Consider the following 24,482-nt stretch of genomic DNA (forward strand, 5'->3'; position numbering starts at 1 on the left):
TTGTAGTCAGCCTGTAAAGATGATTTGGTTTCTCCAGATTTTCTTCTCTTGAATTCTTTCCAATATGCTTCAGCCCCATTTGCTCTGTTTTATTTTGTTGATAAAAAAGTCAGCTGAGACTCAGCAGAGAACATTTTTTTTAAATTTCTTATAATACATATACATTTAGATGATATGTAAAAGAGAGCTATTCTTCCCATGCTTGTTTTGAAAGAATCCAGAAACAGTTCCCAAAATGAGAACAAGAATATCCATGCTTATTGTCAGCACATGAAAGGTCAGCAAGGGTTTTATAAGACAATATCTATTTTCAAATGCTTGTGAAACCATTTAGAGTATAACAGGTTGTGCAGCTCTTCATTCACGGTTACTTACTTCATTCCCTTCTAACTCAAAAAACTCAAACTTCATTGAAATTCGGTATTGCGCTGGGGCAACCACCTGCCACACACAGTTTTTGTTTGGAGGATACTCTTTTGGCCACCCTGGTGTGGTTATAGTCCCATTTAGCTTTGTCAGGAGTCCTCCACAAGCAGCTGTAAAATTAAAAGAGAACATAATTTCTTGACTGACAGTGTGTTTTACTGTAAACAGAAGCATGCTGAGAAGAATCAGTCCTCTCATTACTTATACGCTGCAATGCCCAGACAAACTAATCAGAATCTTGCTTTATCATGCTTGGTGCAAACAAAGAGAAAGAGACAGCCCCTATCTCCAACAGCTTGCAGGTTTGTGGGCAGAGATAAGTTTCAGAACTACACAAGGCGTTATCATGGTCATTCTTTTCCCCTCCCTCCAAAGACTCTGGTTATTCTCTCACAGCCTTTCCCATGCAAGCCCTCTGACCTCACTGCCCTCCCTAAGACCTTGACCATCCCTCTTCTGACAGAAGGATACTTAAGATGTGCTTCTCTCCTTGATCAGAATCAGCCCTACCTGTCTCAGCTCATATGGCTGTATACACCTCCCATAACCTACTAGGTTACTAGGTAGGGTCACTTTAGAAGAACAGGCACATACACAATTGCTTTTGCTGAATCATGGATGTTCACTAAAGAGAGAAAATGCCTCTTATTTCCAAATATATGCCAAATAATCACGTCCATAAAGCAGAAAAATACTGTATTATGTTCTTGAATGCAGTTCAACTAGCAAAGGATAAACTCATTAATCTTTTCCATCTGTGCAATTTTTTTTTTTTCCTAGGGAAAGTAAAGGGATTTAGAGAAGCTCTCAATCACACTCTGCTACATTGATAACCATTACAGCACTGTGACAGCCCTGGAAATCATCCACAAATCTCCTTCGAAAGAGCTGAAGGAGAGAGCTCTACTCAACTGCTCTCCGCTAACACAGAATGCTTTAAAACCTGGCTATTGCAGTCTAGCTGATGATATCACATATTGCATCTACTCCATCTAACACAGCTGGGAGAATTCAGCAGTTACTGTGTCAAGGCTCATTTTGTCAGCTCAGACACACACCAGTGTTTCTCCTGGTCCCTAGTTTTCCATGCAGCACACTTCTTGGTATACATGTAAAAGTAATCTAATGGGAATGGCTGTACTAAGACCCTTGGTCACATCTCAGTGTATCAAAAGGGACCAGACATAGGTTTAGAGAATGTACCCAGATGACACAAGCTGTCCTCTCAAATGATCCAGTCTGGGTCAGAGAAACTACTGCCAGATTTCAATTTCTGCTTATAAACATTGTTCTATTGATCCTTGAGGCAAGGGCAGGAAATGTGGAAATAGTGAAAAAAGAAAATCTCAACCCTTTCTAATATGCTCCCATTGATGGAGACTTGGATTAGAAGATCATAAAGCAAATTTCTGTGCATGTCAACACTGCAGTGAAGCATAGAGCAAAGTTTCTGACTCGAGGCACCTACTCACATGAATCAATACAGCTATCTCACCCCGCAAAGGCCCAAACTATAACAAGGAATTTTCACAGTGACTACACAGTAATTTTGATTCAGCAGTTCCAAGTACTATCTACATATAGTGAGTTGCACCTCAACTGAAACAAACACATAGACTTTTAGGGATAGCTCAGGGTTTTCACTCTACACTGCACTGCAGTGCTTAGAGTGACTTCTTTTGACAGAGTTGCTTTACTGTTTGGGTGCCAGGAATGTATTTCTTTTCTATTTTTCAGATGCAGAGAGAAGAGTATTCTGAAAGACTTCTCTAATATTCTGACTTGAGTCAGCAAACAGACTAAGCTCAATTCCTTACGTAAATTAGGGTTGATGATCAAAAGCCCAGAAAGCAAACCTCTGTCTTCATGGTCCCCACTTTGATTAAACTAATTTTCTTATTGTCTACTTAATGTGCAGACATCCAAATAAATTATTTTTCCAATGTTCTTGTTACTAAGGGTGGGGGAGGGAGGAAAAACAACCGTAAAATCCAACCAGCCACAATCTAACATGCCTTTAATCTAGGACTTCCACCAACTCACACAAACATACAAGAAACAGAAAAAAAAAAAAAAAACCAACCAACCAAACAAAAAAAACCCCAACCAGAAACTAGGCAAAACTACCCCAAACTGTGAAAAAAATGAATTAACGACAGGAAATTAGAACAAAGAGAGACCAGTGAATTGCATCAGAAGAAAACCAGGATTTCAAGCACCCCAATTTTCAAAATCCATTCACTAGTCAAACAGATGAGCTAAGAATAAATTTGTGCAATCCTTTGATTTATTGGTGTCTATAAGTAAAACTCAAACAATAGTTGATGCATAATGATCAAGAGCTTGTGGTTCTTTCCTTTGATATGAAATATGCATAGAATGAAAAATCTTATCTCAGTTCAATCCTATGTTTATACAGACTTCCACTTATCTCTTTCTTTTTTCTCCAAATGATTATTTGAACACTCTTTGCTCACCCTGTAAAGTAAGAAAAATCCACAGTGTGACTAGGAGAGGAGAGGATTCCTCTCTCTCTTTGAGCTAAAATAGAGGACCTTTTTCTTTCAGACCTGCCAGCTTCCCAGGCATGTCCCAGTCAGAGGTAGTCCAAGGGGTCATTAAACTGATTCTGAGAAAGTGGCACATTATTCTCTGGTAATGGTCTCCTTGAGAGGCTTTGCTTTAGTGAGCAAGAACAGTGTAATAAGTGGTATGAAGTCCTACTTTGTACCATTCCCGATTGACGAACAGCAAAATCTGCAAAATGAAGTTGCTGACAGGCATGGGACAAACATGGCTCTGGCATGACTACTAAAAGGACAGCACTGGTTTTCTAGATTGGGTTCCACAGATCTCATGCTGCTCAGACAGAGCCTAAGAAATGTGTAACATTTCATTCAGGCGATGACACTCGGAGAGCTTTAAGAGCCCGTAAGCCAGCAGCACACTGTACCTTCACAACTCTTCTTGTCAGGACCAAGTTCGTAGCCAGGATCGCAGGCGCACTGGTAACTGCCCAGGGTATTTACACAGCGCTGCTCACAGCCACCATTGTCAGGTTTGGCACATTCATCCTCCTCTGCCAAGACAGGCAAGAATGCAAAAATGTGTTAAATAATTACCTTCCTCAGCTGTAACTACTGGATCAATATTAACCCAGAAAATGTATGCATGCCAATATAAGATGCACTACATAAACCACTGTGGTTGCTGACTAGAGGATTTTCAAATGCTAAGGAGGCCTGCAACAGAGCAAATAAAAATTTTTCCTTTCTGGGGTCTGTTTTGTTGGGTTTTTTTAACAATATCTACTGACAGCTGCAGAACTAATTTATAAGCACTTTGTGTGCAGCGTACAGTAATTCAGGCAGCCATAATCTAAAGATTGTACAAAGTATTGAAGGAAAGATGAAAAATCCACAGTAGGGTCACTTGAAGGGCACTTTATCTCCCTCAGAATCAATCTGTACATTATCCTGAATTCATACTCAAAAACAGATTAACAGAATCCTCAAATCCTAGGTTTTTATTCTCCTGATATTAAAAGGAACAAGATGAATCAGGACTGGGGGAGGGAAAGGAATTGTGTGTTCTCTCTACTAGCTCTGAAATATGCCCATGAGATTCATTACTGAAATATTCCTCAGATGCTGGAATATTGTTTTCTTACACCAGGACAAGTAATTTCTCAGGAAAAAAAATAAGAGCTCCTACTTTCATGCCTATAGCCTTCAAAGTTATAATTGTCTACAATGAAAACTATCAGGATTAGAAAAAGATGGTTTCTTCTCAAAAGAGCAAAAAGGCTTTCCTGGTGGCATGACCTGTACTTCAGGCATCACAATGGCCACACCAATGCCAGTGGCTTTAACTGTGCCACCAGCAGCACTGTGTGCAAATGACAACTTTCCATGCATCGTATACTTCAGGCATAGCTGCATTTGTATGACATCCTCCTCTCCCAAAGAAACACCCATAACTGAAGGAAGACTATGAGGTTATTGCTCAATATGATTTCTGATCTGTTCTTTTGGGACTTTCCCCTGCCTAGAGAGAGTAATAAAATGATAAAGCAGACCAATCCAGAAAATAAATAAGAAAATATCTGACAAGATTTAGACAAAGAAAAGAAAAAATACTTAAATAGGGAAAAAAAAAAGCCATTTGCAATTTTACTGTTTAATTTTATATTTGACAGCACAATGTAAAAAAAGTGCTGTTTTCTTAGAAAATGAAATTAATCAGAAGTTGATTAAATGAACCTGAAGACAGTAGAAAGTTGTGCTGAATATATTCCTTCATTCCTTGGACACATTATACTAGGAGACACAAAAATCTCTATTGTTTTGTTTCAAAGAAATTGTATGCCCAGGAAAAATTATTCTAGAGACAATACACTCTATTAGTAAAAAAAAGATTGAGAAATATTTTTAACATACTTTCATAATTTTTCTAGTCCATGAAGTGATAAGCTGTTCATAACAGCTGCCCAGCTGTCCCAAAATACTTACCTTTAAAAAAGTTAGCTGCAAACCCTGCTTTATTAACAGTTCCATCAGAAACAAACTTCATCCACAGGGTATTAGAGGTAGATCTAATGTCTTCTGGCTTGTCATAGCCACAAAAGTGACCAATTAAAGGACTGTTCTCATTTGTTCCATCTCGGATTTCCAAGTAGTCATACGCACAGTTGTCATGTCTTTCAATCTGTAAAACATAATTTTCAAAATGACCTACCTAAACTTGACCATAAATATCAGTCAGATAACAAAAAGAATTTAAATTTTTCAAACTTAAGGTTAAGGTCTCTGTTTAGGGTTCAAGCAGCAGGATGATGAATGAACATCATTGAATGGATTTTGACTATACTTCTTTTCTACACAAAAAAAAAAAAATTAAATATTGCTAAGGACACAACAGTCTAACTGGGAAAAAAACTAAAAAAGACATGCTCACCTCTAAGCTTCCTAATGTTCTGCTAAACTTCTACTCTCATCTCAAGTAAAGTCCTCTTTTCTCATGTACACTCAACTAAAGAAGATTAATGGCTCAGCAACTAAACAGGTCAGAAATATTCACCATTTTACCAATATTAAAAAGCTCAATTTTCATCGATATGATAAGATTTTTATAACATCCCTTTGTTCTCCAGACAGAGGAATATTTTCATTTGTTGCTGTTCACTGATGTTGCAGGATAAACGCAAAAAATTGAGGTGCGTAAGGAATTTGATTCATCTGAAAAATTCGATCCAAACACACACCTAAAATGATCAGCTCTTAAGTAGTCAAGAGAACAGAGGACAAAAAGAGACTAATTTTTCTGTGGCTGATGCAGCCAAGTTTCTCCTGCATAATTCCTGATTTTGGGTTCCTGATTTCTTTTGATTTTCTGAGTCAGTGAGTGAATCTTCGCTGTACTGGTGAAGAAACCTACTGAAACTGGAAAAACTTAAAATTTCCCTTTTCCATTTAAACTTTTTGCTGGATGACATTCAAACACAGACTAATATGTGAGCAGGCATGTGTGCATGTCTGCTTGAGTACTGAGCCTTGTGCTCTTTACATGATAGTATTTGCAGAGTCGATCAGAATGGATATTGCACCAGAGAGGAAAGCAGTAGCAGCCCAAATATGACCTTGTCCAGAAGCCAGATAATTTATGGTGCTTGTCTTTATTGAGAGTGTGTCTTTCTCAACAGAATTAAAAACCCTATTGAGCTGGGTCATTTTACTGCTGGAATATTTCACATCACTCAGTCTTATTAATAACAGAATTAACTAGATCCAAGCATTCAAAAATAATTCCTATAAGAACACTTTTGTTAAACTAACTGACTAAACTGGGAGAGGCAAGCTTAGGGATAGAGAGGAGGGGGAGTGAGACAGGATCACAGTCAAGTAGAAGGGTTGGAGAAAGCCTCAGATCTAATTCAGCACATCTACATTCTGTTAAATCAATAAAGTCTAAACTAAGCCCAGAAAAAAATCTACATTTGATCTCCAGAGAACATTTTTCTTGTACCTAATCTTCAAGTAAGCAGAAGTACCTACTGGTTCTCTGCTTTACCTGTGTATCATGACCCACACAAAGCTCAGGAATAATCACAGACTAAGGAGCTTCCACTTAGCAGAAGAAGATTTCTTATGTAAGAGAGAAAACTGAGGGGAAGGAACTGTTTGATTTTATGCCATTTTAGTGGCATCAAAATGTGGCACTTACACACTTAGACATTTCTCTGTCTTCTTTCCAAATTTCCAATTCTCCAGGCATTTACATGCATAATTTTCTCCTACACACACCTCTGTCACTAACAGTATTGCAATTTATTGAATTTCCTAGTATTTTGCTCAGAAACAGCTTGGGAGAGAGTTTGGGAATGAGTGAGGAAAGCCAGGAAGATTTGGGATGCAACCACCTATTGTTGATTTTAGTGGAAATGGTATGCAACTAATGCAGTACATGAGCACTGGTAAGTTTTTGACAATATCAATTCCAAATTTTCATTAATCTAAATAATAAATTCATTACATCATATTCTAATTTGAAATAAAGCCTCCCTTGTAATCTCAGTAAAAACTGAGAATTGAATCGGTCCAAAGCTTGCTAATATCAATGAAGGAATTGTGCATTTTCCCCACACATCTGTAGTAATTTCAGTACTCAAGACATGTAATTAATATCAGTTTTTTCCGTGTTTCCATTTTTTATGGGCAATATGGAAATTATGATTATCCCCCAGCCAAGTGTGGCTCTGAGTTACATGTGCCAACTTTCCATTGAGGTGAATTAGTAATTTATTTTCTGACTATCACTTTACTTTGGGCAGAAGAAAACAGCTAAAAATATATTTTATATAGGAGTTTCTAAACTTGCTAAGACTATAAGAATCAACCAACTTGCAAAGTGCTACTGAGTTTCAATAAAACCCATTTGAAAGGTGGCTGTTCTGCCATATTCACTTATATTTTGTTTACTACTAGTGCAAGTGATGCCAGTAGTATCAATATTAAAGTGTTACACCTATATGCAAACTAACAGGTAAATATTGTGGTTTTGAGAAATAACTGCTACTTGGTAATCAATGAAAGAAAGTATTATAAAATGTGGGCTTTTTTTCCATACCTCAGGTTTTAAGATTATGTGGTACTATCATCTGGGAACACTGCTATATAAAGGCCTATTAGACTTGCAATAGACTCTTATTCCTCCTGCTTCCTCCTATATTTTCTGTCTATCTTTCTTATTCTTCCTACTTCCTATTTGTTCCTTGAGGAAAATCTCTTCCAGTTAATGAAAGGACCCCTGGTGAGTTTGGTTGTAACTGGACTGATCCTATAAATCTTGTTTACTGGAGCACTAAAATTTCACAAGATATTCACGTGATACTACATGTTGATGAGAAGAAATATGCAGAATATTAGCAAATTAGAAAATAAATAATATCTAAAAAAGTTTTTACAGCAAAATTCATTTCCTATAGGAATCTGAAAGATAACCTTGGCTCCTGAAGGCCTTGGAGGAAACCTAGAATTTAAATGACATCAGAGAACTAAGTCAAGAAAATGTCAGAAAAATTACTAAAGCAGGCACATAAGAGCAGGAAAATACGAAATCTCCCAGAGAAATGGCAAGCCAGAGACATTCTCTACATCCCTTCTCAAAGAAATAGGCCTCATGAATAGTTTCAGGTTTAGAAAAACAACAACAAACCAACCTAACCAAAAAACCCGCATAAAAACAAATATACATCCAGAGTGCCTTTGTCTTATAGCACTCTTCCAACAGGAAAAAACGAAGATAAATATAAAAATTAAAACAAGCAAACAAAAAACCCTAAAACTGAAGAAAACAAAATATAAAAAAGAGAGAAAAAAGGATATGAAGGGCAATTTTGGGAGCAATTCTATTGCAGGAAAAATATTTACATAATTTTTTGTCATTTTTAATTTCTTTGTTCATGAAATCAAACTGTGATACAGGTAAACATATCTGCCTCTGGCTGTAGACTTCAGTCATAAAAAGTGCCATACATGCCTAGTGAAATCAGTAGATCAGATAAATTTTACTCCCCGATTTATGTAAAAATAATTTAAATTATCACTATCTACAAAGAATTTAACAAGGTCACTCAAATGAGAAAGATTAATATGAATCTGCTCTACAAACCCTCCGGATTTTTTTAGCTGAAGAGATTGTGTGCCAAAAAGAGTTCTTAAATAAAAAAGCAAACAAACTTACAAAAAAAAAAAAAAACCTGCTAATTTTCAAAGAACAATATTGTAAAGGTGACAGTAACAATGAAAAATATGGAGTTCCCAGTCCCAACATCTCTACTCTCACATAGACAGGGGAAATTATAGCAGCCAAATAAGAAAGCGGAATCCTGTACTCAGTGGAAAATGTGTTGCCCACAGCAGGCAAAACAAGATGACTCATTGATACAGTTTGAAATTCTCAGTTTCCCTAGTGCTTTCATTTCAGAATGAAGGTTACTTATACAGTTTATTTTTTCTAGTATTACATAGGGATAATGAGAATTCCTCTTACTTAACTGTACCTTTCAGAAGACAGAGAAGTAATTTGTAATTTTCTCGCAAACACACTGCAATAATTCTCTGGCCTGACATTTACTTTTTTCTATCTCAGCTGTCACCAAGAACAGTGATTTTTAAACAACTTTTTGTTTTACTGGGCAGTGCACCAAGGGTTCAGTCCAGAGCGGGACTCAGTACCAAAAACCAAAACACCTACCTTCAAGAGCTGGGAGCAGAAATGGAAATCGGACCCAGCGGTGAATGTCCAGGCACTCCAGAGCAGCTCCCAAAGCAACTCCCATCCTCAGCAGGGAGCCCAGTGGATGAGCCAGTAAGAGATGCCACAAAGACAGATATAATAGTCTTGTGCCTGTCTGGGGTGCCTCATTTGGTGCTCAAGGGCATCTTGCCACTCTGGAATTACAGCTCAGACTCTCCCTGGAAAAGTATTTCAAGTCCCTACTGTTGGAACTTTGTTCTTTTCAAAACATATGAAGTATAAGTCCCAACTTGAGACTGTCCCCTGATTGTATTTCTGCTTAATTTCCTCTTTCTTCTTATGAGGTGTTAGTCCACATGTCCCACCTCTAAAGAGTGCCATAATACTAAACAGTCTGGAGGAAAAACTGGATATTTCTTCCTAAGGCCTTCATCACTTGTCTACTAAAATGTTCTGTTGTTTACTGGTCCTTTGCTTCTGATTATTTCCTGTATGGTGAGGCAAAAGCATGCCATCTTCAGACTTGTAAATAGTCCCTAACTTGGTGATTAGAAAAAGGTCCTGAAAGATATGGAGAGTTGTTTGATTCTCCCAGCGATGATATTGAACTGAGGTCAGTTCAAGCCCATTAGACCATTGCTGATCAACTGCATCCAGACCAAATATTACAGCAAGATTCTTTTGAAGAGGAATAGGGTCGTTTCCCTTGCCATCACATTAAAAAATGCTGAGCAGAAATGGCAGACTAGAAAAGCTCCATATCTGCTCAGTAAATTATATAAAAGGTACTCAAAACATTAATTTTCAACAGGGCTTAAATAAAGAGACAAACACACTATGGTAAGTAATCTTGAGACAGGTCATGCAGACTCAGAAAATCAGGGGAATTTGATCTTGTCTGCACTAGAACTGACATTAATTCAGGATTTTAAAAAAAGGGAAAATTCAATAGAATCTATGAAAATATTCAAATTTCTATACTTTACATCCATAATTGCTGATGAATTCCCAATCCCTTGTTGTGTCATACTCAAATCTTTCTACCAGTCAGAGCAAAAATGTGCCATAACCCTGAAATCTGTCTGCAAGACTAAAGCAGCAGGTTGTAAATTACAGCTATGTTTACTATACTTGTATTTAGATCTATGTACAACATAAAGCCAAACAGCCCAGATTTTTAAAAAACGTTCTTCATGCCCTTACTGCTGAAGCATATACAAATAAAACAAATTAACTCAAAAGTATGCTACTAAATTTATCTACAAAGTTCAAGCCAGTGTATTGTGTAGGAATAAAATAGACACGAAATATTACTTATTCTTTTTTATGTAATAGTTTACCACAGTTTAGCAATGTTATACACAGCGTGATGAACACTAAAACCATACACTTATGACGACTCACCACATCTTTTTTCTTTCCTCGTTAAACACAGATTTGGGAGCTGAATATTAATTTTAGGGTTTTTTCTTTTCAAAGCAGAAGCCAAAGAACACAGTGGTTTTTTTCTCCAGCCACGTATTCATTTTTGAAAATAAGATTTAGCAGAGATAAAAAGTCCTAGTTATTTAACAGAATATTGAAGTAACCTTGTTGAGCTGGATGATGCTCTTGGTAAAATGTGACTATCTACAGTAATTTTAACATTCTAATTGAAATATTAGAGGTAACATAAAAAACCTTTAATTTTGAAAATTTCTGGGGAAGAGAAACTTCCATGGATTATGGAGTTAATTTTTCAGAGAGAACTCTTAAATTCATTCACAGGTTTAATAAATATTCCCTTAAATTTCACTGTCGCTCAGCCACTAGATGCTTGTCTGAGATTAGTTAAAAGGCTTTACCTCAAAAGCTTGAAAGGTTAATCCTACATTGTAGTTTTCTGAAACTGTTATTTTCCACACACATTCCTTCATTGGTCTGTAGTCATCAGGATAATTGGGAGACTGGATCTGGCCTTCATTTTTGTGGATTTCACCTCCACAAATAGCTGATAAAAGCATAACATTTTACTGTCAATAATGACATTTTCCCGTGCCCAAAGTGACATTTTCCAAACTAATAATAAAATTGTTCTGGACAATACTTAAATATACCAAGGATAAATTATTGAAAACACAATAAATTTAAACCATTATATATACTTTAGTTAGCAAATATAATAGCTCTAAACATGTATACAGTGTTGAGAATGAATTTGTAATAATGGATAATCTGAATCTATACATTTTACAGAATATATTTAAAGAGTCAAAATAATTAAATTTTTGTTCACCATGAAATATACTTAATAAACATTCTTCATTGATATTTACTAACCTTTAGAAAGAGAAAAATTAAAGCAAGATCTCATATTTTATAAATGACCTATGCATTTTAGCCTACAGTTAGTTTATCACTTCAAGCTTGCATTCAGTTTGAAGAAACAGTTAACATAAATTAAAAAATATTATGATGAAAAGTACAGGTTCTATTTTAAACAGGTGAATGTTGACTTGCTAATATACTAAATGTGCAAGGGTGCCTTTGTTAACTATGCCCAGAGTATATGGAAAATATAAGACTGATTTTTCTGAAGGATAAACAGAAAATACACACAGAAATCTTTGCAAACACTAAACAAAAGAACATGCATATAGTAAATTAAAGATATTAAAAAATGTTTATGATTATTATCAGTGATTTCCCTGAGAAAGAGCTCAGCTGAAATCTGCTGACGGGAGGAGTTTCTAAATGCCCTGCCTAGTAATTTAGCACCTACTGTCTCCTAGTGATAAAATACTAATTCGTATGTTAATTTTGGTGGGGCATGATTAATATCAAAAAGTACCTGGTTAATATCATTCTTCCATAACCAATTTATTTTTAATGCTGTAAGAGGCTTACCTTCATAAACTGCCGCAAAACCCTTTCCAACCCAGTTGCTGCTGCTGCGGAACTCAATCCACATCCTGCTGTCAGTGGATGTGAGCACTTCTGGCAGTTTGTCACCACAAAACCTGCCTAAAAACATGCAACCAGTAACTGCATTTTCTGCGCCTCTGAAGCCAAATGCTGCAAACATTTATACAAGTGTTTAACATTACAGGCAAAAGTAGCAGAACCAACTCAGTGGAGTTATCCATACGCTTATGGTTAAGCACATGTGTTTCTGCAGATCAGGACCTAACACACAAAGATTTTATTATAAAGCTTTCAGAACTTTTTATTGCAGTCAGGCTCAAAAGTCTAAGCATAAATCCTCCGGGGAATTAATGAAAAAAAATATTGTTAGAGGTTGTTTATATACATACAAACACATGCATTTTGGAAGGGAAAAGTGAGTACTAATCTTAAAAAAGGAACAAATGTACGTCACAGTAATACAACTGATTGTGCCTAAGGGCCAAAGAGATTCCAAAAGTAACATCTAAACTACCTATTCTACATTACCCTCTTAAAGTCTGCCTAGGTAAGTAAAATTTCTGTTCTTCTAGTTGAGAGAGAACAGGTGAAGAGGATAATTACTATCTGGTCTTAACTGTTTCTTCTTTTTTTACTGTTCAAGGCCAAGAAAATAGACATTCCTGTTAGAGAGCTGTCCTCTCTTTCTGGGCACTAGCAGTATAGGAGGTGAAATCTTCCCACCAGCCTTCTGAATTAAAATAGGATGAGTACAGCTTTTACATTTCAGATGCAACTCAAACTTAATTCACTATTGCTTTGCTCTTCTCTGCAAGAGCAGGGAACGGCACACAAAGAACAAAGAGAAGCAATCTCACAATCTTAAGCGTACAGGCACAGAGCTCATAAGAACAGCTTTACAGTAGGTACATATTCACATGACCTATGAATTTCCCATCACATGCTCTACAGATTTGTCTGTACACTTCTTCCCTATTTCTCTTAAAAAAAAAAAAAAAAAACAAAACTATGGCAGCTTCATAATTCAATATCCATAAGCAAAGCAAAATCTCGCCCATTTTGTAGTTGTCATCTTTCCATAACTGCAGCTGAATAATGGCAAGCTGCAGCAAAAGTAAGGCTTGAGACTTGAAGTCAAGGCCATTTAGAGGCTATTTTCCCCATCCCCAAGTTTAGATCCATTCTAGACACCTGAAACCCAAGAAGTTTGTTGTGGGTTCAACAGCAGGTCCACTGAGCCCAATGAGTGTGGTGCAGTGGACAATGCAGTGTTAAACAGTTGCATACCAAGCAGAGAGGATTTTCTCCAGTAGCCATCTCTTACTTCAATATAGTCGTACCAACAGAGACTGCTCTTGTAAAGGTCCATGGTGGTAAAGTTTAAAATGATCTGCAATCAGACAAGAAGGCCAAAATAAATCATGTGTGGTAAATAAGAGAAAAACAATCTCAACAACATTCTGAAGAACTGAAGCCTCTCTTCAATTATTTCTTTGACTAAGTAAAAGTTTCTTGGGAACATGAAAACTTTATTGTATTGAATCATATATATTTGCGCAAATTCAAGACAAACTACTCACATTTAATTGCTCACAGGAGGCTTTCCACTGGGAAATAAAAATTTGAAAATGCTAATTAGGTAAAATATAAGAGTAATATAATTTTAGGTATGTTACTTGACAACTCTTCAGCCAATTCCTCTTCCATTACATTTTGACTATAACCAGTATGAATATAATCAGCTACAAATAAAAAAAATAATTAAATAATTGTTTTCTTTTGGTTTGTGCTTCTCCTACTACTGTTTTGACAAGATATTTTACTTTCAGACATAAATGTTGACAGTGTTGGACAGCAATTCTGAAAGAAAGTTCGCTAATAAGAAACAGTATACAGTCCCTTAATGATTCCTAATGAAATTATAATAAATATTTTTATACAGAAATTGAAGTTCTGCGCATTTTTGGAACTTTTGAACTTGGACTCCAAGTGTTATTGAGAATGTCTGTAAACAGGCATATTTTCAATACTTACTAACAAGGCTACCCTGACATTAAATTACATTATCCCTGTTTTCGAAATATTAATCCTAAACTGCCATAAACTTCTCGTATACACAGAAATTCTCTGTCCTTGGCAGAATTTTTCTCCTTCAACTCTTCCTTCAAATAAGGACACCACACCAACTTAAAAAAACTTGCGTACTCCTCAAATCATCCACTTTACAGTTAAGATTCCCTCTAAATACCTACTTTCTTTTTTCTTAAAAGGTAACTAGGTATCTCTGTTTGTATTTAGCCAAGTTTTCCTTTTTCCATGACACAGCTGAAACATCAGATTTCTTCTCTGGTTTTTATTTGGAAAGTCACCTTTTACCAAGCCTTAGTATCCCAGATAGGGTTGGGTAATGGATGGTTTCACTTAGCTGTGATCATGTCAATGTCTCAAAGTGCTGCTATCTAAATGGAAATGGTTAAAATTTAATGAGCCTCCTCAATGGCTCCTGCTTTTGAAACTACATGAAATAACCTTCACAGCCTTTTCTCACTCTGATATGCCAAGGTATTTGACGATACAGCAATTTCTTAACACTGACCAGAATTCACTAGCTGTACATAGGCAGAACCCCCAGTCTGTCACAGCATGATTTCTGGGCATAAACCAAACAAGTTTAAATGTATTTAAGATTCTGATTTGCTATTCTGCAAAGTATTAAATAGAGCTACAGACAAGGCAGAGCCTGTTCAAGGGGACAGGACTGCTGAGAGGCTTCCCAGGAAAAACAATCAATGGGTATTTGTCAGCACAATTAAAGAATTATTGATTACACAGCAGATTAGATTGTGCTACTGCAGCTTCCAAGAGAATATATCATACCTCCTATTGCCTGAGACAAGAAAGCACAAAATATACAACAAATACAAGTGATATGAACCTAGGTTTCTGCAGGTGGCATTTTTTCCCCATATCAATCAAGGATTTTTCTGGCCTATTTTATCATTCATGTAAAACATTAAGGAAAATTCAGAAGTAGCGCAACCTATTCAAAAAGGCAAATTCAAATAAAACACCGGCACGGTTGCAACTCTCCCTATGCCAATAAAATTTCTACATGCCAGAAGTAGGATTCACCCTGGCTGGGGGCACACAGCATTAATAACACCACCCTCCCTCTAAGACTTTTCTGTTTATATTATACTGAGTACAGCTTTTATAGCTGTAGTTTACCATGTAGTCTTAAGTCTCAAAAGTAAAATGTCAATGGACTACCTTGTTTTACTATGAGGAACACACACATTTTATGTTGGCTTGGCAATTCATCATGCCTTGTGAATAAAGGGAATTCCAAAACTTGTGCATGCCACTGCAGTTCCAGCCTTCATTAAATTTCTGGGTATCAAAGATCAGAAGAGTCCTTACTTGCAGAAGGAAGCATGGATAGAAGTCATCCAAACTATGCTCATACAGCAGAATAATAAATTTCAATAAATAAATAGAAAAGAGCTAGGCAAAGCCTTTCCAGTTTATTTTTAGGTGACTAAAGTGCTCACTGACTTTTCAGAACATGGCATGATGCACTTGCACATGCTCTAATCTCCACACAATATTCCTGAGATTTATCAGGGCTAAAGCAGTAAAGGAACAAAAATTTGAATGTATTTTCCTTTTCCCTTCATTATATGAAACTGTTATCACCATTTACTGAGAAAAGTTTAGATCAAATATAATGCTTGTCCAAGGTATCATGATATATGCTTTAGCTAATATTTAGACCTCATGGCTGTAAATAGGGTTCTTTATCCCAAGACAGCCAATATCCTATGGGAATAGCATGGACAAACAGACTTTTTGACACTAGCACAAATACAATTTACATTATTCTTACTGAAACTGTATGGAGACTAGAGAGTTCGGAGGTAATAACAGTGCCCTATGGACATGACTTGTCATGTAAAATTTCAACTAGAAAATTCTGCTTATTCTTTTCCTCATTTGGGGCAGCAGGTAAATTGGGAGAGGAGTCAGTCCTCTCACTTGGCTGACTTCAACATAGGGGCTTTCCCCCATTAGATTTTGTCTAGTATAATACAGCTTCAGTGGTGGTTAAAAACTCGACTATTTTTCTTGTTAGATTACAAACATACTAATATTACACTGGTGTTTATAGATAGTTTTACATAAATTTGTAGTATGCTATAAATACTTAAATATCAACATTAACTCAGATGTAAGTATTTTTTTCAAAAGCAAATAATTGTAGATGAACACACTTTTTTTTTAATGGATTTGTGGAAAAAAACCTAAGCCATTATTCTTATTACAGTAATGTCTAAAATGTAGCACAAATAATGGGGATGTAAATTCACTATCTAGAGTAATTTTCATCTTTTGCACAAACATTCTCCTATTTACCTCTTAATTTTTCCCTGACAACATGCTGAGCCACCCTTTTCCTCCCAGCAGAGAGTGTTTAGTTTTCCTACTGTCTCTGGCTCTTGTCCAGAGGAGGAAAAACACTCTCCAAATTACTTTTCTTTCATTCCCCACAGTAGCAAATGCCCTTACAGCTCCTCAAGATCTATTAGAACAACAAGAGTATGTATTCTTGGTGCCTACAAGGACCCTAACCTGAAAGAAACACAGAACCAAGTAACACAATCAGGAGAAAAAAATTGTCCGATTCATACATAGTGGGAGACTTCAGAGACAAATGACTGAAATATCTGGGGGCAAGTGCTGAGTCTTCCTATTTGAACTTGCCAGTACTGAATCTGTTAGATTCTATATTTCAGTCTTTGAATTCTGTATTTTTGTCTTTAGTATTTGACTGCTTGATATTAGCCACTGCTTCGTGTAAGGAAACTTACATCCTTTTTCCTGCATATTTTGTCTCAGCTAAAGGTTTTTATCCCTCCCTCTATCCTTATTTGTTTTGAAGCAGGCTGATATTTGAGCCAATAATTTAAAATGAGATTTAGCTAGCACATTTTGAAAGTGTACACAGGGAGGACAGGTTTTGCTTTCACTTGGATGGCACAATTCTCTCTCCAAACTGCTCTCACCAAGCCCATTTTCCCCCCACTCATTTTCCCATAAAAGTGATCTCCAGAAATTAAAACTATATGCACTAGAACCAATTCCAGGTAACACCCACAATGGCACTTTCTTTACTCATGTTATTATGGTTTAATTTTAGAAACATCTTATTGAACACACTAAGAACTTCCTTAGTTACAGCTCCATACAGCTCAGCCAGCTTGCCCGAGCCCGTGCTGGAAAAAAGACCATTCAGGAGCCTGAATCACCTCTTCTACTTTTATACTGAACCATAAATTGAACTGGGAGCCAGTTTTAAAGGGCGTTCATGGTGCAAGCATACAGCAGATGGAAGTCATGTCTTTATTTCACAAGTACATCCATTGAATTGATGATATAGTTCTGATGCCACATATCATAGTAAAGTCAATAGTACATAGTCCACGGTCCAGTTTTTTATGACACACCATTATTTTCAATTAATATGCATATTTTGAACTTAAACAAAAAAGTAACATTTTACTTTGAAAGTAGTATCTGTGTCTAGCTAAAGGAACGTTAAAATACCTTCTCTCCTGGGGTCACAGAGATTCTCCATATGCAGTGTGTGTAGGAAGGATAGCCATTTGGAAACCCAGGAGAAGAAAAGTTGCCTGTAGATTCCTGCAGTGTTTCTCCACAGGCTGAAAGAAACAAATTAGAGTAAAAATATAAAATTTAATGTGCTTAGCAGAGAAAAATGCATCTTTCCAAGATCTACTCAGAATACATTTAACTCACTGCAGATGCAGAATGGAAAATAAACTAGTTAGTTTACAATTTATTAAAAGCCATGGTTTTAAGCCAATGTGACATTCATTCCATTTTATGCAGGATGTTTTTATTCCATTTACTATTTCACTTGTGTGTTGTCTGCTGACATAACCAAAATTATGGCAGCCTTAAAAAATATCACTGCTGTCAATCAACTGCAATATTATATATAGAACTTTTTTTGTAATTAAAAAAAAGGTAAACATCCCTTAAGAACTAAAAGAAATGCTAGCACAATATGACTTGCATCACACTGATTTTTTTTCAGTGGTGTCATTTAATTTAGTTCTTTGCCCACATAAAAAACTGGTCTGACCTAAACTCACTTATTTATGTTGGTATATAAAACTAAATCCTATATTTGACAAAGTCTCTTAGCAAGAGTGATTTGTAGAGATACAAGTAATAAAACCAAAGCAAATATAAAGACTTAAAATACCAAAGGCTTTTATATTCTTTATTATTGACGCTTTTAACATCCTTCTCTCACCTGTCAATCATGCTGCTAGATGTTGGCTAATAAATCATCTTCATACTAAAATATAACATTGGAAGTTACTGCCACTCTCCACCCTTAAAACTGATTTTGGTAGGGTGCTGCACCTTAGTCATCTTTTTTGACCTTAATCAAAATTTTTCACCCCTGATTTTGCAGGTGTGATACAAGATATGAATTTAATATTATCTCATGAGTAACAGTGTAATCAGATCTGCAATGCTTTCAAATTACAGGGCTACCACTGCCAGCACGTGAGCAACCATGTAATCAAAACATTAATTAATTATAAATGTTCTGGAAAAATCTTTAAATAAAAGAGGACAAAGGAAAGGATTGCCTATGACAAAAGGACAACACAGCTGTAAAGCTGTTTTGTTAAAATGCATCTAAGATGTGATTGGTCAACTACACTTATATCAGGTATAAATTATATTCAAGGCATTAAATATGCTCTCTGACACTCAAATGGTTATCATGATGAGAAAAGAAAGGAAACAGTAGCATGGTCCACAAGAAGTGTAATGGCACCATCACTGTGTCCTTTACAAATGAAACAGGAAAAGAAAATATTTTCCTCACTTCATTTAAAAAATGTGGTTTTATCTTTAAAAAATTGCAGAGAGCCACAGCAAGTGATATTTCTGCACAAAGCTCTTTCAGTGAAAAGGCTCTATCTGTCATTAACCACAGCTTATTTTTAACATAACAATGAATGCAAAGTCATTTAAGTTGCAGAGTCCTGAACTGGGTTCTCCCAGTTCTGTAGCTTATAGTGCATAACTAAAGCACTTCAGAAAAAGCCAGCAGTGAAATTGTTGGAGTACAGGACAGTAGGGCCTAAAGATGGGACATCCAAGTACTCCTTTCACCCCTTTTAGAACCCTCTGTTATTCTTTCTCTCATCCACGGTTGCATAAAGTCTATGTTGGGACGTTCCATGCTCCATATACAGAAGATGTGTAGAGACCTTTAAGTCTTTTAAGCTGCAAAAGGAGTTATGGAACCCTTTTTTCCCCCCAGGAGTTACAGAATAAAGCTATTTAATATGAAAATTTACCTTCTATGCTTATTAAATTCCTGGGAGCTCTCTATCAAATTATTTTAAGAAACATCTCTAAATTTAACAGAAGCATAAAAAAACCTTGTAAGTAGATAGCTTCTACTAAGAATTAGCACAATCAGGATTTATAAAATGCACTTGGGCTTCATGTGTTTTGCCATATTTATCTTTGAATTGTAAATTCTTGATTACTCAAGGGAGCTATAACAGGAACAGCTTTTACCAATCAATAGTTGAATTAATTTTCTATGGGATTGGAGCTCTAGTCTGGCTTCCAAAGCTGCAGTAGACAGGGTGATATTTGGGAATTTCTTGTTGAAAAGCACATTTCTAGGTAATGGGAAACATTTAAAATTCTATCACTAATGTAAAGAACGTAAAGGTTTTCTTTGTATTTGGATTGTAGTAGCTGCAGTAGTCATTACTAGGCTTATAAGACCGAACATTGCAAATTTTTTACTGTATAATGGTCCTCTAGTAATGAAATCCACTTTGGTAGAGAAATGCAGAAGGAAAATGAGTGGTAAGGGTCACTTATTTAAATTTCATTTCATACTTATTTTAGTATATTTCAAGTCAGAAGATATCAATTACAACCTCAGTTTTATATTGCTCTGCTTTAAAAAGCATTTGTACGTTTTTATTCCTTTGTTAATCATTAATATTTGCCAAGGTTTTCTGTGATGCTTTCCCCCCTTCTTTTCAAATGTCACGCCTTATATCAATTTTACTAGGCTAGACCACTTGCAGAAACACCACTTTAGCTTTCCCCACACACGTACTCTAGCCATAAAAGCCACTCTCCTCTGCTTTTCAGCTTGAGAAGGTTAGACATCTAATAAGACTTTCCGTGGTTAGGAGAGGGAAACTATTTTTGTTTCTCCTTGTAAAGATTAGCAGTGGGTGTAGGCAGCAGGTAGATTATGTGCTTATACAAAGCAATTCCCACCAGTGTAGTCTGCAGCAGTGTTTAATTACACAGCCTGTGTGTGACACCTCTCTGGGCTGGCCTACACACACGGTCAAGTCCCATCAAGGATTACCGTGAAATCTGCACATGATGAAGCCCAGATCCCCCAGGACACTTAGGGAACCAAGTCTCATTCCTTTGTACATAGCACTAGCAAATGCATACCATCGTTTATGGCTAATTTGAGTTTACCCTTTTGTGTCTTTTACCTAAGACACAAGTCTGTACAACTAAACATATATGGCATATAAAGCTGCCACAGAGCCCTAAAAATATCTACTGCTGATCATTAAATCAAAAACTTAAATCAGTTTACTGCAACTCAGGGTCTTACTATTGACTTGATTTCTCTTTATAGCTATAAGGAAACAGTAAATCTAAAAGTCTTAATTCTCCTTATGCAAAAAAACAAATGTTGACTTTGAAGGTGAACAGTCTTTTCAAATCTAATAGGGATGGCAGCAAGTTAAGCCTGAGGAACAGGGAGAACAGCACAAAAGAGAAAACAGCTTCAGACTTCATCTGCTCTTTTCTACACACACCGTCACACACCCAGGCAATTTGTAAATTTGCTAAACTTCGTCCATCCACATTCTCTTCCTCTAAACAGATTTCTCCCACCAGTGTGAGACTCCTTTCCTATCCATTATGCAGTCCCATTCTATACACTTTTTATTTTGTTCTGTCTTTTGGCATATGAGTATCTTTCTCCATCATTTTCCTTTCTTATTCTTCTGCTGCTATTAAGTTATTTAAACATTAACTACAATTTCTATATAAAACTATAGAGGCAGACCTGTGTTGAAATTTTAGCAGCTAGAAGAAAACACATTTTATTACTCAATTAGACTGTCTGAAAACCACTGTAATATATGCAACCTTGAATTCAAGTTTTATTCTCAAATATCAAGACAGTAAAAATTCAAAATCAGATTCACAGAGGAAGAACTTCAACTTCATTGTTTTCTTTCCCCTTATTATTCCATCACATAACAGTATAATTTGGTTTTAAAATGTAAGAGATCCCTATCAGCAATTACATTTTTCTTTTATAAAAATACTAAGGAAAAGTTACAAACAAACCAAAATTGTGGTTGCTACATTTTAGAGATCTGGCACTTACCCTGCTGCTGAAAGGTAGGCTGTCAAATCTCACTCTTTGGCTTCACCAGTTTCAAAACTGTTTCTTGGTCAGTAAGCCCCTTCCTGAATAATGACCCTGAATATCCTGACTATCTAAAACCCTCTGGAAGGCTCAGCTTCTTCCCTGCTGTGAGGATCACTTGTATTTTCCAGCAACCCTGAGCTCAACTTCATGTTCTTGGACCCCAGAAAAAGATGTGGGCCAGGAATTGTTTGTAGAAATAACTAGAACTCCAAACAAAACATGCACAACACTGTAAAATCCTTTTTCATAGACGTATGGGTCTCTGAAAAAGGCTAATTAAGTAATTGTTTTCTGCATTTTCATTGCATTGCATTTAAGGCAACATGAACACGTGAAACAATGCAGGTATAAAGGATTATTAAGGATTGAAATGTTCACTGCTATTTTATCATAAGCAGGCACCATGATTAATACCTTTTGTCTGAAACAGGTAATAAAACATACCTCCAAAACCAACACATATCAGGGATTTTATTGCTATGTACTACAATGATCACTTGATTATTTACATAAAACTAAAAGCTTTATGCCTGTCTGAATTTTCAGTTTCAGTATTTGCTGGAAAATTTATTAGAAGAAAAATACTGTTCAACGTCCAGAGATTTGCTTTCTTTATTAGATTCAGTCTGGGTTGCATTATTCAGCAATGCAGCTTCTATTAAAAATGTTAATTGAAAAAAATGCATTTTAAATAGTGTACTATAGAAAAAACTTCTGCCTTTTTCTCTCCTTAAAACTCACTTTCTTTTATGGCATAGCTCATCCAAGTAAGGCTGGAAAGCCATATGTTTTATCCCAAAGTTTGCAAAGCTGGGTGCCAGAAAAGGATCATAATCCTTCAACCACCATTCATTTTTATTATTCATGTGACCCATGTTCACTAGCACTGCAAAAAAAAAAAATCTTACTTTTTAAGTGCAAACTGCTACTGAACAACCACAGTGGTTTTACAATACTGTGAAATGAACTTTCAACAAGACTTTCATGACATTGAAAGAAATTATAAATCTTAGTACATTTTCATGACATATAGGAAAAGGATATTTTCTCTGAACAACACTTTGAACATTAGCTATAAATGTACATTGCATCTTTTACAGTTTTGAAAGTGCATATTAGAGTATTATATACAGACTAAACTAATTTATAATTTCTTTCGATTTGTCTTTCTTAAGTCAATATGATTATGAGATACTACCTACCTGCCCAGCAGTTTTACTTTTAAATAGTACTTTTTTCCTCCAAAACCTGTTTTTTATCAAAATATATATGTATTCTTTGTGTTCATGAAGCTGTTGCTCTGTATGATTTTATTAGAAATAATTCTGCCGAGTCTCTCATTTTTAAAGTACTTTCTGTACCAAAAGGAAAGAGCAGAAATTGTTCCCAAAGGAACAGTTGTTAAAGAAAAGGTGTTTAAGTGGTTTCAGCTCTGGCAGGCCCAGAATCTCTGTGCCTGGCCTCAGTATATACAAGACTATGACTGAGCACACTCACAACACAAAGGAAAAGTGCATTTCAGCTGTACAGTGTACACCAAATGCGCATCAGAACCCCCACATCTTCAGCAGATCTCATTGCTGCTGGTACAAGTTTGAAGCAACTTCATTACTTTTACACTGATCACTTTCTTTAGTCCTTTTGTGTTGACCAGCTGGTTAAAAGTGGCAATGTATCCAAGTTGAAACAGTTCCTGATATGTCATTCATTCCCATGAGCAGCAGTATGGCTGTAAGCCTACATGGCACAGAGCAGGGATGTCCAGCCTCCCACAAGGATCTTGCTGGTAAATTCTGACTGAGACATGGCACTTCTGAACTTCTTTGGTTGACACCAAAGATTAACTGTGGTTACCAATATCAGCAGTACCTAGAGCAAGGAGATTAAAACCTTTTCCCTTGAGATTTCCACCATTCTGGCAGCACTTAGTGAAGAAAGAGCACTAGAGAACAACACAAACCATAGGGCCACCTCTGGGTTACTTCAGGCTTGCCACTGATGTCTCTGAGACAGACAGTACTCAACCACACTACCTTGAGATAAAAAATTAATATGCATTCAAATTATAGAATGACAGAATTAGGCAGAATATATTTAAATTTAAAATTTATCTGTTAAAACAATAGAAATTTTGTGGAAAGATCTAACCATCTCATCCACTAGAGTTTACAATTTGGTTGTCCTCACTTCTTTCATTGACACATTTTAAAAAAATATAATGGGTTCACAGCCAAGTGCAATAATTCATTTTTCTCCTTCTGCACTCAACTTGAATTCAAATAAAGGACTCCAGCCAGTATGCAAACCAGAAGTGACATTAAACATATTTTTTCGAGTTGTTGAACAGCTAAGGAAAGCAGATTGAAATGTCATGTTGTTTCATACAGTTCATCTGTCCTTAGGTGCTTTGCATTCCAGTGACCTTATCCATAAGATTGTTTTTGTGATTTGATTCATCAGCAGCCTATGTAAGCTGCCAACAGAGAAAGAGAATGCTGAGCAGCTGACTCAAAAAGTTTATAATTTCTCTTGAACAACAAATCAAACAGTTGCTAGTATGTGGTTTTTGTTTGTTTGTGGTGCAATACCTGGACATCTATACAGCTTTCTTGCCTGTGCAATATCTCCTTTACTTAGACGGGTACGCTGGCCAATGGCAGGTCGTATACCATTGTCATCACGGGAAGGGAGAATGGTATCCAGAAACATGCCCCTAAAAAAAATAAAAATAAAAATAGACCCCAAAAACCCCTATCAGGTTTCTCTCATAAAAGTGTCTGAGTTCCATGAATTTACCTGTTTTATAAATCTGGTTTTTACATTCGGCATAAATAACAGGGTAAAATAC

General features: G+C 36.1%; 1 protein-coding gene across 3 annotated transcripts in view; it reads right to left on the reverse strand.

Moving 5' to 3' along the window:
• The window catches only part of TLL1 (tolloid like 1), a 122,405-nt gene that overhangs the window by 23,883 nt on the left and 74,040 nt on the right, over positions 1-24,482 (reverse strand). For all 3 annotated transcript variants that reach the window (XM_030271411.4, XM_072928425.1, XM_041715845.2), the window contains 8 exons: positions 24,223-24,347; positions 17,692-17,807; positions 13,375-13,477; positions 12,070-12,186; positions 11,028-11,173; positions 4,938-5,133; positions 3,380-3,505; positions 376-536 (listed from right to left, as the gene is read on the reverse strand). In XM_030271411.4, the coding sequence (XP_030127271.4) occupies positions 376-536; positions 3,380-3,505; positions 4,938-5,133; positions 11,028-11,173; positions 12,070-12,186; positions 13,375-13,477; positions 17,692-17,807; positions 24,223-24,347 (1,090 nt within the window). The remainder of the gene's footprint in view (positions 1-375; positions 537-3,379; positions 3,506-4,937; positions 5,134-11,027; positions 11,174-12,069; positions 12,187-13,374; positions 13,478-17,691; positions 17,808-24,222; positions 24,348-24,482) is intronic.

This window comes from Taeniopygia guttata, chromosome 4 (genome assembly GCF_048771995.1).
Source record: "Taeniopygia guttata chromosome 4, bTaeGut7.mat, whole genome shotgun sequence".
Taxonomy (NCBI): Eukaryota; Metazoa; Chordata; class Aves; order Passeriformes; family Estrildidae; genus Taeniopygia; species Taeniopygia guttata.